A 15,279-nucleotide genomic window follows, 5' to 3' on the forward strand; every position below is an offset into this window, starting at 1 on the left:
TCAAAGTTGATCATTTTTCTTTATTCTGACATCAAAATGCGGTATCATAGAGTCATGAGCTCCCAGCCTGGTGGAAAGTAGAACTCAACTTGTAAAGTCAGAACTGTGGAATGCCAGGAAGCAACCAGGACTCTTTTTTGTTGGCCAAGTTTTATTATTTCATTGCCTCCTTAAAGAGACCTGTCCCATATTTCAAATCAACAAATATTGACTGATTGAAACCAGTTCTGCTTGCTGTGCACCCTGATGAATATGGCCTTTATTCTTCTGACATATGGCTTAAAAGGCAGGACCAGAAAGAGGGGTATGAGGGGGAGAGGGTTGGAAAACTTGGCTAATATTAAGATGGGTAGTATATCAATTAACATATAAAAATAATCTAAGAATTTATTCTGCATAAATCTAATGTAGATATTTCATTGTATCACAATTACTTGAGTACAGTAAACCAGGGAGAGAGATCTTTGAGTTGATTTTTCTATTAACTATGATGGTAGATTTTTATGCATGACTCCTATTAGAAACAGGGATGCAGTACTGCATAAGCCTACTTGTCTGGAGAGAGATCTCTAGGTCATATTTCTAAAATCTTAGGCTACCTGCTCCTATGTTAAAAATGTTGGTAGTCTTTCTGAAGCTTTGTGATCAGGAATTCTTTCAACTATTACTCATCAAATTTAAGTTTGAGATGAAGAATTTTTACTATTGAAATTATTTATAGCTTTGCCTGGTAAGTTCCCAATATTATAAAATTGTTCAAATTTTAATATATCACCCTTGGATGGATCAAAGTGCATGTTTAACAAAGGGGTACACTCTATCTTTCCAATGTTTTAGTTTATTAAGAGCTTGGGTTGCGAGTAATGATGAGGTTTTAGCAGTGGTTACTCTTCTATTCATCTTCAAAAACCATCAGAAAAATTAGCATCTGACTTACAAGCATTTATTATGTTTCCTATTTTTTTTTTGGCCAGGGGTGGGGGGTACTGGGGATTGAATTTAGGGGCACTTGACCACTGAACCACATCCCCAGCCCTATTTTGTATTTTATTTAGAGAACAGGGTCTTACTGAGTTGCTTATTAGCACCTTGCGTTTGCAGAGGCTGGCTTTGAACTCAAGATCCTCCTGCCTCAGTCTCCTGGGCTGCTGGGATTACAGGCATGCACCACCGTACCTGGCTTGTTTTGTATTTTAAAATTTTATTATTATTATTATTATTATTATTATTATTATTTGTGGCATTTGGGATCAAACCCCAGGCCTTTATTTGATATCATGTGAAAGGAACCAACTATGGGCTTCATAATTAGTGTAACATAGCCATGGTAAAATTTTCTTATCTAACCAATTTAATGAAAAGAACATGTCAAGGATGCTCTTAACTCTACTACTCTCTGGACAGTGCCTTATTTTCTGAGGTTGGCTTTTTCCCACAACGAGGAACGTGGCTTCCAGCAAAATAAAGGCCCCGTCACATGGTGTCATTACCAGAAAGCTAATGAGATGTGTTTTTGTCAGAAGGTCAGTGATTGACTCTCTTGTGTACCCAACCCCAGACATCCTCCCATCCCATTGTTGGTAGTCAGTTTTTCAGCGTCTGTGACAAAATGACACCTCCTGTTGAAACTGAAATGGCAAAGGGTATTCCTCAGAAGAGAGTAGGGAGTTGTGCACACAATCTAGTAAATTGGGTGCATCAGTAATTCTTTGTCATTTGTTCATCATGTTTTCATTAATCATGCAAGTTTTTATTAAGTACCTACCATGTGCTGTGCAAACACAAACACAAATACCATGATAATCACACTTGCACACAATCAGAATTATAATACTGCTGCTAGAAACAGGAAAGGTAGAGGTTATTTCTGTGTAGACTAGATTAGCATTTTGAATGAAGATGAAAGAAGATATGGTTTAGTGTCCTTCCTTTTATTTTAAATCTACTTCTAAGTAAATTAGATTCTTGCTTACCTCCCCTCCCCCACTACAGTAAGCCAGAGAATAAGTGTCTCTAGAGAATGGTGATGGCTTGTTTTATTGTATTTCATTTTGGAGTATGTGTGTGCTTGGCAAATATTTGTTAAATCAATGAATTATTGAGGAGGTGATGCTGTTGCCCAAGTATAGTCAGGGTAAAAGGGTTACTATTAACTGTGACAAAATAAGCATCATTATCTTTGTCATTCTTCAACATTTAAGTGGGCAGAATTGAGTAATTCCATACAGCAAAGTGATTTTATACAGTTATCTAAAGATATATTTTGCAACTAATTCCTTCTGGCAGATACATCTGGATGCTGTGTCATTTCAGTCTAGTTTGTGGGAATAAGGACTGAAGAAGTTTCCTGACTCAGACTGAATGATGATTAATGTTTGCTTTAGGGAAAAAAAGATCACTCTACCTATATTTTATTTTCTCCACTGTGCTTCACAGTATAGTCATATAACTGTTTCATTGTTGGAGTATTCACTTTTGGTTCTTTTTGGAACAGATTTTTTAATTAGTTAATAACCATTTTTATAACATACATAAATAGTATAATTTATATAATAGAGATTTGCACAATGTACAATTTAAAGATTATGAAAGTCTTTAGTGCATTTAAATACGAAAGCATAAAAGAGTATGAAATTTCCTTTTTGACTTTTTTCTTCTATACTTTAGGGTAACAGTTGTCAACTGAATTTTTTTAATACAATGTGCATGTGTATGGGGATTTGTGGGTGTGTGTGAATACCACATACATTCAGATGTATACTTTCTCCACACATATCTTTAATTTACTTATTTTTACTCATCATTTTTTCACAGACATCCTTCCATGTCAGTACATATTTTCTTATTCCTTACCCTATTTTTTCTAATGACTGCATTATTTTATGACATTTATGTACTTTGATTTAACTGTTTCTCTTAGATTGTATCTTGTTTGGTGTAATTTCATATAGTTTCATTAAAGATGTGGCATGGGTTGTGGATTCCTGTAAGGAAGGTGCACTAGATTCCATAAATGGGACTTGCCTACCTTTTCTATTTTAATAGTAGTGCTACATTACCCTCCACATATATTTCCACAGTTTGATCCAAGAGGGTATATTGTGATGGCTAAACACTTGGTCTAGGAATCATGGGTTTGAATCTTAGCTCTGCTTCTTACTTGGGAATAGATTGGTGTCTTGGTTCTCTGATGTACAAAAAGCAATAATACCTACCTTAATGGGTGATTACAGAATTAAATATGATAACTTAAGTTCTTAGAAAAGTGCCTGACCTACTTCTATTACATAGTGCTTTCTGGCATTACGTAACCATTAGCTGCTATTATTAACACCAGCGCCTTGTAAGGCTTCCTAAAGTCTCAAATGATTGCTGCTTTAGAATGTTATCCTGCAGCCAGGTGCAGTTTTTTCACACATGTAATTCCAGTGACTCGGAAGGCTGAGGCAGGAAAATCATAAGTTCAAGGCCAAACTTAGCAATGCCCTAAGCAACTTAACAATACTCTGTCTCAAAATAAAAAATAAAAAGGCCTGAGGATGTAACTCAGTGGAAAGTACTCCTGGACTCATCTTAATCCCCACTACCAAAAAAAAAAAAAAAAAAAAAAAAAAAGTCATCCTGCAGAGGATAATGCTGGTTTTGACCATCAGTATTCCTGTTGTCCATTTCCATATGGGCACAGTTTTGTCTCCATATGTGAGCAAAAATATACATGAAACGCCATTGACCCCACCATTGGCAAATCTGTTTTTAAGAGTTACCTATCTATCCATAGTTAGTAATAAGGGGCTGGGGATATAGCTCAGTTGGTAGAGTGCTTGCCTCCCAAGCACAAGGCCCTGGGTTCAATTCCCAGCACTGCAAAAAAAAAAAAAAAAAAAAAAGAAGACAAATACATAGTTAGTAATAAAATATAAATAAACTTTAGTTTGATGGAGCATATGATTGATTTAATCATATTAGCTTGTGGGAAGATTATTTACTTGCATTATTTCACCTAGTATTTTCATTTATTTCTATGTTATATAAATATACAACATGTTATATATACTATATATTTATGTGTATATATATATATATATATATAAAATTTTTTTTTTTTTTTGCAGTGCTGGGGATCGAACCCAGGGCCTTGTGCTTGCAAGGCAAGCACTCTACCGACTGAGCTATCTCCCCAGCCCTATAAATATTTTTAATAGGAGTTTCACAACACAATATATGTGTATTCTTTGCTTTTACAAAAGCCTCAGTGGGGGTGATTGTCTGTTACTACTGAGGACTATGAATTTGATATGAGATAATTCCTTTGGTTTAGAACTAGAAAAGCCTTAATCTGCTCTGACAAACTCTTGTTCTTTTACTAAACTAAATTAACAAACTCTGCTTTTTAACTACCATGAAATTAGGACATGTTCTAGATCAAACATGGCAACTTTATCATCAGTCATGATTTAGTTTTGAAACATTTGTCTAAATTACTGTGTTTCTTTTAAGGAGGTGTGATAAGCAAGTAATATAGAAGTTATATTGACTACATGTGGGATAAGTAATAAGTAATCAAATATGAGCTTAATGACATGACTAATGCAGATAGAACCTGAGAGTGCTGCTGATAACCATTGGAAGAACCATCGCAAACAGGAGAATAGTTGTCCAGATGACCTAGATTCAGATCTTGTTCTGCCTCTTTTAGCTGTATAACTTTGAGCAAATTAACACTGCTGTGCCTTAGTTGTTCCTCTGTGGTTTTTAAAATGAGGGTGATAATAGACCCTACATGATAGAGTTTTTATTAGCATTGAGTGAGATTGTATACATCATAGAGTTAAGGCCTACTTCAGAGTAACTTATGTAAATATTTCCTATTATTTTAAAAAAAAGGGCAAAGTTTTTGAAATCATAGCTTTATTTCAACTCTCAGTAAAATTCTGGAGTATATTAAACATGTGACTATGAGCATTTAGAAATGAAAGTAAAGATCCTTGAATGGCATTATGGATTCTCTCAGTTAATTTATGTCAAACTAAATTAATCTATTTTGATAGGATTATTAGACTTATCCATCAGGAAGATGTGCCTGTTAGAGCTATGCTTCAGCCAGTTATTTTACATTAGTCTATGTGAAACTCTTTTAGAGGTGATGGACAATAATGATCTGGGTGATAGCATTATTAAATGGATTTGTAGCAGTTTGAACATCTATAGGCAAAAAATATGGATCGAGTAACCCAGTATCAGTCTACAAGAAGATTCCAGCAGCAGCCACAAGTTTGTTTTCACTGCCTTCTGTGGCTCTGCCATGGATCACTTGAAGGCCTGCAATTAGAATCCTACTGGTCAATTGTGTGGGTATCACAGAATGAAAAGGGAACTTCTTGTGGTTCGGAAGTGAGGTGTCCCCCAAAAATTCATGTGTGAGGCAATGCAAGAAGGTTTGGAGGAGAAATGATTGGGTCATAGCCTTAACCTCATCAGCAGATTAATCCCTGATGGGATTAACTGAGTGAACTGGAGGCGGGTGGGGTGTGGCTGGAGAAAACGAATCATTGGGGGTGTGGCTGTGGGGTATATATTTTTTATCTGGAGGGTGCAGTCTCTCTCTGCTTTCTGATCATCATGTGAACCACTTCCCTCTATAACACTCTGCTGCCATGCTGTTCAGCTTCACCTTGAGCCCTGTGGCATGGAGCCTGCTGTCTGTGAACTGAGACCTGAAACCATGAGCCCCCAAATAAACTTTTCTTCCTAAAATTGTTCTGGTGAGATCATTTAGTCACAGCAGCAAAATTTACTCAAGTTAACAGTATTCTTTTTTTTTTGTAGGCCTTTTTCCTGGGGTATGTAGAAATCTGGGGGAGATTTCTTGGATGAATTGACCTTGGATAATCAAATACTTGTGACTAATAAGATTTCAGAGGCTGCACAAATGGATTGAAACAAACACAAGTGCGTTAAACAAAGATGTTTGGCAAGTTCAGAAAATGCACCACAGAACCGTGGATGTAATTTCAGAAGCAAATGTTGAAAGATTTGAAAGTTTTCATTGACAGGGTGAGGTGGCTGCTAAAAAGAGAAAGTGTCACATTAGGTTCTATTAATGTACTTATTGGAGATAGAAAAAGGGATTTAAGAGTTTCATTATATTGTGTTTTGATTAAACTGTAGAGTATTTATCAGTGATATTTAGCTAATTTATTGTAGTGAGTATAATTTTAAAAAATTTTAAAATTTGTTATAATTATAATTCTTTTTTTTTTTTTTTTTTTTGTGGTGCTGGGGATTGAACCCAGGGCCTTGTGCTTGTAAGGCAAGCACTCTACCAATTGAGCTATCTCCCCAACCTTAAAGACACACTATTTTAAAAGTGACATTGGAAATCTAAAGAATATTTAAAGGGTGATACTGATGGCATTTTTGCAAGCCATTGAATTTGAGGACTGTTGGAGGAAACTAAAGATCCATTAACCTGGAAAAACGGGGAGACTTGGCTCCTACTAGTATTAAAAACGTGGCAATATGTCATGAGTAGCAATTTAACATTTATATAACACAGTTGCCTTTTAAACTTATGTGTGAGAACAGTGCTTATAATTTAATATTAAATAATTATTATATCCAAGGGCAAAAATTAGGAGTACTTGGTAGAAATTAAAGGGAAGCAGAATTTTTACTTGATTCACATAAAAGACTTAATAATTTAAGTAATTATTATGATTTTGCCTTTTTAGAACATTGGATAAGCTCTGGGTGTCTCTTGCTTTCCATTTTTCTTTCTGTGTACCAAGTAATGTCAACTGTGTCATGAAATTGGGCACCTTGTGGTGCAGATTTTCCTTTGACTGTATGGTGCAATATGTTTGGCCATGGTCAGGGGATGAGGGATGGGCATATGTGATTACCTGATTTGTAGAAACTGCTGTAGTTTGCTCAGAAGTTCTCAAAGAGACCACTTCTAATGTCCTTTATTTTCTTATAGCTTTATTCTGTTTTGACAAGATCTGTTTCTAGACTGAGTACAAAGGGGTCTTTATTTTTTTTCCAATAGTACAAGCTAATGTTTATTAACTCTCACTGCTGTAGGCAGTCATTTGGCTCATTGGAATAATAAGTACTTTACATTCATTATCTCATTAGTTCTCACAACATTTTTGTGAATGACAGAATGAAAAAACACACTCAAGGAGGTTAAACATCTAACACCTGTCAGCTAAAAGGAAGGGCTCCTGGTTCACCTGATTGGGAAGCTCCCAGCCTCCATTATTCTATAAAATTCCAAATACTGAATGAATCAGTATACCTCCCTAAATTACTTGGTTTTTATTTATTAGAGCCTATTTAGCAGTGCTGTAATCTGGTGATATAGATGTGAATGAGAACTAAGGCCCTTGGTCTCATGAGGATTGCAGTGTAGCAGAGATACATCATTAAACAGGTTATACTAATTAATGACAATTTTGACAGGTGCTATCGAGGGAGCATATAGTTTAAACCATTATCTGAGAACTCAAGAAAATGTCTGATTGTTCTTAAGAGTGGGATTGCTTTTGAAATAGATCCTGTGTATAATATCTTGATTATAGGATCTCCATTTCTGTAAAAGCCCTGTGCTCATGATCAGGAGCAGTTTAACTGGGTAGAAAGAGCAAAATGGACTAGTCCTATCATTTACTAGTTATACCATCTTGGAGCTCATTACCTTCTCGGAGGTTTCTGTTCTTATATGCAGTAGGCCTGACTCTCACAGCTATTATTCCTGTCAAGTCACAGTCATGAATACTTCAGTAGGTACAGTTTTCCCATAAAATATATTAAATGGAAAATTGTAAGTATCATCTTTAGCCCCTTAATTAGTAACCACATACACCGACATTGGAGAAAAACGTAGGTGAACTGTAAATACTGGCAGCTGGCAAGGTGCTGTAACTTTTTATTGATTTATTTTTTTATCTGAAGACCATCAGTGATCCAAATTCATGTTTCATCAAAATGACATGGACCTTTGAGATTTTTTCAAGAGTAATAGAAATAGGAAATGTTACGTGTGGGAATTCTGTAGTCTACTATAATAACGAGAAGCTCCTAATGAGGATGTAGCACATAAAAGTCGAAGGAAGTTCTAGCTACTCTTATTATATTTAAACATTGCCATTGTCAGTAACATATGTACAAGTCTTCTTCACCCACTTACTAGCTTTATGGCCTTGTTCAACTCTGTTTTTCCCACAGAATGTTAATGATACTATTTTTATGCATCTCACGGAATTGCTGTGAAGATCAAATAAAATAATATGTTGTGGGAAAACAAATGAAATACTATATGTTGTTTGAAAACCCTCTACCATTGTGGAGAGCTGTATAATGGCTTATTGTTGTTATAACCCCATAATCATTTACCCAGGACACAGGCCTTAAACATCTAAACACTTTAATGAACTGCCACTGTGGATTAGGGGAAGACACAGTAGGTTAGAAAAAGGGAGACAGCCTGGTCATTGATATCCATTTAGGATTTCACAGTTGTAAACACTGAAATAATTTTTAAATTCTATAGATTTTTTTCTTTTTTGCAATCAAATAAGTAAACTCTCTGAAAGTTTAATTTAGGACCTGGAAGGCCAAAAATTTAACCTTTATGTGAATACTGTGCTAGTGTGTTTATCTTATAGACACTTATAGTGAGTTTTCTGTTTGAAAGGCACTAAGGAATTCTTGTATAAGCCTTAAAATGTCTGAGCCAGTGTTCCTGGATCAGAAAAGTACTTAAGAGACTGAACCTAATACATAGAAAGACACTTTCTTCACATGGCCTGTGCCCTGAATGATTTGGCACACCAACACTGCCCTTCCCTTAGCTATGTTGCTGGGGATGTGGATAATGAGGTGGGGGGAATACCTGGGATGAGTCTGTCTTGCTTCAGTTGTATGAATTTAGATGTCTTTGACATGGGCTCTGATATAGTAAGTCAAGAAGGTGAAATCCAGTGGTGTTATCTGCACATTTGTTCACTTCCTGGGGCGGGGGAAGACCTGTCACTAGAAAGTTAGATGATAATATGTATTCTTTGTGTCCCTGACCGTGGGGAGCTCCCATTTTTGGAGAGCATGAATTTGAAACTTTTCCTATAGTTGAAATGCTGAAGAAAGTAGCTAAGAACTGAAAGGATTTGAGGATTGCAAGGTAACCCTGGAGAGTGAGAATGAAGAAGAATCACAAATATGGCTGTGTCGTAGGAGAGCAGTTATTGAAAAAGAAAGGGCATTTTATGTAAAGATTGATCACTGGTATAGACTGATTTGTGTAGAAGGGACAGTAATGTGTATGACTAGGTTTTCTAATTGCCCTCTTCTCTTGGCAGTGCTTATGCTAATAATTCTGGCTACAACTTATCCTTAGTGAAATACTGCAGTTTTAGGGGCCTGTTTTTGAGGAAACAAATGATAAGTTAGCTCAAATTTTCAGCAAAATTTTTTTGAAATGAGCTAGAAGAGATAGCTTTCTAACCAAAGTATGTAGGAAAGAGAAATAAAACAAATATTAGAATGAAGATAAAATTTGTATTATTGGTTAGAAAAATGCCATTCAAACTATTAAGAATTCAATTAGCTGTTTTATTTAGATAATTATCAATTCTATGGTTTTTGTATGCATTAGCAATAAAATGTTAAACTATTATATTAAAAAGTTTATTCATAGTTGAAACTGAAAATACAAAACAATCAAGAGGTTTTTATGGATTTTCAAATAAAATTCAAATGAAATAATGTATGTAAGTTCGTTCTAGATGTAATCAGGTTATTTTGTTCAATTCCAGTTTTGGTTTCATCTGGAAAAATAAATAAGTGCATAATCAGAAACTTAAGAAGGAATAATGAGAGCAGCGTCCAGAGTACAATGTGCAGTATCTAGTGTGACAGCAGTTACAACAGAATAGTCACAGTCCTAACAGCGATTGTCTGAAAGATCAGTGAAACCCAGAGGAATCTCTGCATAAGCCACAAGACTGTGCTTTGCAGTTTTGAGACCCACAGGATTTCCAGATGTACCTTTGGCCATAAGTGTGGGGGCCCGTACCTCTTTTATATCCAACTCAGCATGAACAGCTCTGTTCGTATGTTTTATATGTTGGGTCCCCACATCTATATATAGGTTTCACATTTTGAAAACTTTTCATCATCCTGGTATTTATATATGGCAGAGGATGCTTCACTTGCCAATGGAACAAATCCCATTGGGGAAATGTGGCTTTTAACAGGAAATGGGCATTTAAGTCAGTGTTCACCTTTGCATAAAATGTAAATTTCAGAAGAATTAAAAAGTATATAAAATGCTTGAGAGAAACATTTGCAGATATTTGCATGCTCACTGGGTAAAAGAAATTTCTATGCATTTAAACAGAAACCAGTGGAAAAGACTGATGAACTTGCTTGCATAAAAATAGAAAACTTGGCATGTATAGCTAAAATATATAAAACAGGTCAACACGAAGGCCAAGGCATGCCTCACAGCCATAAGTTTACTGGTACAGTGGGTGGTACTCAATCTGGTGCTTGCACCTGAGAGCCTAGGATGCTCTTGTATTCGGCTGGGGCATCCTAGAGTATTTTAGAGTATGACTGCCTGTGAGTCTGTTCATGTCTCTGCCATGTGTCACATTATTTTGATGGTATCAATGTTTTGTTCTGTGCAGGTAATTTTCTATCTTTTGTTCCCCTCATGTATACACAACTAGAGCTCAGTACAGCTTGCTCGTACCCAGGAACATGTCCTCCTCTGTCTTCTTTCTCTGTCTTGCAGGAACTGAGGGTGGCTTCTGGTGTCTGTGTGGCTTCATCATTTCCTTCCTGCCTCTCTTCCACTTCATGATGTAATTCTTGGCACTTTTACTTCCTTTGTAGAGTAGGATGTGATGTCATAGAGAAGGGGACAGGGCTATCCAAATTCTCTCAATTGCTGGGAGGAGCTGCCCAGGTGTGCTGAGGGGCCTGTACTCAGGAAGAGAAACAGGGAATCCTCACAGTGAGTAACCCCACTTTCGAGTGCACCCAAATTTCTGTTAAAATATTGTCCAGTACACTGGAGTTTCTTCTTTGGCCCTTTCTAGACTGAATCATTTTGCCTTTAGACCTTCCCAGTTCAGCTCAATTTTCCTCCTTCTTCCCCTTCTGCCCTCTTCCCCCTCTTCCCACCATCCTGTGCCTCTCCCCTCGGTTCCCCTCATCCTCGCTTGGTGTGTGTCTGTGTCTATTGACCTTCTCTCCATATCTTTTAGGAGAGACCGTTGGTGTTCCCAGCATTGCCTCGCATCCGGGTTATACCCACTCTATGTGTAGTACATGTGACCATAGCATCTCCTTTCAGTAATTTGTAATTATGCACTGTTAAACTTACAATTCCTCTTTTTTTGAAAATTCTGTCAGCTTTATTTTTTGTTTTCATGTCTATTTCTTTCTCCCTTTCTATGTGATAAAATCTTTTCCCCTTTTCAGCTTTTTAATGCAGTTTCCTTATTGCCTTTTTTCCAAAATTTTTATCCTTCAGTCCTCTTCCCTGTGCAACTTTGCCTGTTTCTTTTACCCCCTTTCCGAGTTTTCAGTGCAGCTCTCAGTGTCCTCCACTGTGAGGACTGTTGTCCATCTTTCCTGTGGACATACCTGTTGCCATGCTCCCTTTCTAGTGTGGCTCATATGTCTGTATCCTTTAAAGTACTTATCAGCAATGAGTAAGGGACTGATCAAGATTGGGAAAGTGGGGGAATTGCCTGGGAACTGGAAAGGGGAGAACAGGAAGTGACCTGAATGTGAAGGTGGGCAGGTTGTATGTGACTCTTTGGAGGACCTCAATGGACAGAGCCTTTGCTAGTAAACTAGTTGCAATTTGGCCAATGATAGTCGAAGAGACCTCAGAGCTGTTTTAAATGGACTGGGAAGCCTTTTAGGGTGACCCTGTTAATTCTTAATAACTGTGATCCTTCTAATAAATAACTATAAATTAGAACTCTAGTATCTTTAAGTTGCATGGGGTCATGACTTGTGCATGATGCTCCAGTATAACATATATAATTAGGCGTCATCTACCCTTGAAAGAGGTCATTGTGAAGATTTGTGTAGACTTGCTTCTTTTACCCATGTGTGGTCCCTGGGGTCCAGGTGGGTGAGCAGTGTGGGCTCTGCTACTTACCACTTCCACTCCTTGGTGTTAAGTCCCTGGATCAGTAAAGGAACCTGGTTACTAGGGCTGACGGTCTAATGCCTATGGAAATAATGAGCTACGTTTCATGTATTCCCATGCCCTTTGTTTAGGGTATACCACTTCCCAAAAGAACAAGTAGGGCAGAAGAGGAAAGAAAATGGGATTGAGGTCCTGAAATTGAGATGGGCTGAATGGAAAGAGGAAAGGATTTACTTGAAATTAATTGGAAAAGGCAAAAGAAAGGAAACTGAGCTGAACTGGAAAACACTTAGCAATGAGTGACTTTGGCTCCTAAATGCTTCTTTCAACATTTTAGCCATGAAGGTTTTATCTTCTTTCTCATTTTTAAAAAAAATATAAACAAGTTTGATCAAAATATGAATCCCATGATATTGTTTCTGACCAACATTCTGTTCTCTGCTACTGGTTGCATTCAGGCTCCATGTTTCCAAGGTCCTGGGAACTTAGGAAAGATTTTAACAGCCTGAAGACATGACTTTAACCATAAAATATTAGCAATTTTTCACATAAAGGAAATTACATACATTTATTGACTTGTTTCTTTAGGTTTCATATTTCTTTTTTCTTTTTGGTGTGTATGCCTTTGTGACATTTTTTGAAGAATGGCCCCTATATGTTGCAGAAATTGCCATTTTAAAAGTCCAGAAAAAAATTTGGACCCCTGAGTTGTGTGATGGGAACATAACTTTCCCATAAAGCCCTTTTCTTCCTTAAAACTTTAAATAAAGACTGCATGATTCACACACACATTTCCATTTTAGATACTTCTGTATAATAAATCTAGAAATTTTATGTTCATTTTTATTTTTTAGGCATTAGAAAAACATCCCAACTCACCAATGACAGCAAAGCAGATATTGGAAGTCATTCAGAAAGAAGGGTTAAAAGAAACAAGGTGAGTATTCACATTTAAAACATTTTCTTTTTTCATTGACTTATAATTGTCACTAGTTGTGCAAAACAATAGGTGTACCTGGATTTTGACATTGCAGCTGATGGTGAATTAAGTGCTGTCTGCAATTTTTTTTTTCTGTGATTTCAGAATATTTGGATGACCTAAGATTTCCTTGGAACTGCCTGTTAATAAATTACATTAGGTGGATTCATATAGAATGTACTTTGTTAACAAGGAGAAGCACTGTGGGATTTAACCCCTGATTGCACTTAGTCTTATTTCTCTTTTTTGTTAAGTGGAGATTGTATTTCTGAAATTAAGCAGTGAAAGTGAAATTTTTACAGGCTTAATAGATAGGTCCAGGATATAAAGATGAGCTGACACTGATAAAATTCAAGTGCCAATAAGTGTGGCTGGGAATTTAGTCCTCCTATTTTAAAGAACTCTACTTGTAGTGTATTTTATCATCTGTTGAGCCTTTTAAAAAATAACAGCTTTATTGAGATAGGATTCACAGACTACAAAATATGCCCTTTTAAAATGTACATTTCAGTGGTTCATATTATATTCACAGAATTTTGCAATTATCACTGCTAACTTCAGAACATTTCATCACCCTAAAATGAAACTCTGTGCCCACTAGAAGCTACTTCCATTCCCCATTTCCCTTGCTTCTGGTAAACACTAATCTTTACTGTCTGTATGGATTTGATATTCTGGACATTTTATCTAAATGGAATTCATATAAATGTAGCCTTTTGGATTTTTACACTTAGCATGTTTTCAGCATTGATCCATGTTTTAGCAAAATCAGAACATAATTCTTTTTTGTTGCCAAATATTATTACATTGTATGGATATATTGCAATTTGTTTACTTCTAATGGTCCTTTGTCTTTATTTATATAAATGTTACAGTTTGGACCTTAACCAGCAGTGTAGGACTATGTATGTATTACTCAAAGACACACACAGAAAAGGAGATATGTTATAAAAGGGAATAACTATGATGATATCAGATGTAGGCCATCGGCCACATTTATCAAGTAGATTTTTTTTGCATGACCTGTCTGTCTACTGGCCATTGAGCTAGCAACATCATAGTGGCAGTGATTGTAATTTGGTGAAAATTCAACCTACCGAGCTATCTTTTCAATGTTTTGATTGATACAGAAATAGAACTGCTAAGAGAAATGACTATTTTCCTGAGGCCAGGCTTTCCTAAAAAATGAGTTTCACCTATAAATCCTGTAACTTTAAACTGTGGGTAGCATCAAACTCTAGCTGTTTAAAACATATCTTTTGCCAGTTAGATCCATCGGGTATAGGACACTGATGTACAGATTTTCATCTCTGTTTTGGAGACTTTTCTGCCCGGGATGATGTGACCAGACCAGTGCTTGCAGTCGTAGCTTCCCCAGGCATTGGTGGCAGTGATACAGGTAGTTGCTGTGGAAGCCTAACGGCCCTGTTGAAGTAGATCTTGTTCTCAACCCAGGGTCAGTGTAAGGAGTTAGGGAACAAAACGTGGAAAACTGGAAATTAATTTTCTCTTGGCCACCTGTCAATAATCCTGAAAATATTTATGGCATTTAGCACTGCAAATGTATGTGCCACAGCCAAAAGAAAAGAGGGAGTAAATGTCTAAGGATATGCACTCCTGTCAAATGGGAGCTCTGTGCCTGAGAAATCTGCCAGCACAGACACGAGCTGCATCTCTTACAAGCAGATGTTTGAAATTTGTTCATTAAGATAGTCTTCTCCACAGGAGTCACTCTGCTGCTATTTATTGTTAGGAACTGTGAGATCTAAAATTCCTGTACTGGCTCTCAGCAGCATTTTAATTACACTTATTATCATAACAGCACTATTTCACGTTTTTCAAAATGCTGTTCCTCCCCGAATGGTATTTGAAAGGGTTTTAAGTATACGTAGTTAGCAGAAACAAGCAAACACCAAACAAAACAACTTCCTTTTTTTTTTTTCCTATTTTTCTTTTTACTTTCTTCTTTGTGGTACTGTGTGTAGATGAAACCCAGGGGCACTCTACCACTGAGCTACATTCCCAGCCCTTTTTATTTGTTTTTTCAAGACAGGTCTCACTAAGTTGCCCAGGCTGACTCAAACTTACAGTGCTCCTGCCTTAGCCAAGTTGCTAGGATTACAGGCAT

The 15,279-nt window shown here is 36.6% G+C and overlaps 1 protein-coding gene across 1 annotated transcript in view; it reads left to right on the forward strand.

Annotated features, from left to right (window-relative positions):
- Positions 1-15,279, forward strand: part of Asxl3 (ASXL transcriptional regulator 3) — a 165,853-nt gene that overhangs the window by 19,597 nt on the left and 130,977 nt on the right. Inside the window, 1 exon segment of the mRNA XM_047525985.1 lies at positions 13,027-13,109. Coding sequence (XP_047381941.1) covers positions 13,027-13,109 — 83 coding nt within the window.

The sequence above is a fragment of the Sciurus carolinensis genome, chromosome 15, assembly GCF_902686445.1.
Source record: "Sciurus carolinensis chromosome 15, mSciCar1.2, whole genome shotgun sequence".
Lineage (NCBI taxonomy): Eukaryota > Metazoa > Chordata > Mammalia > Rodentia > Sciuridae > Sciurus > Sciurus carolinensis.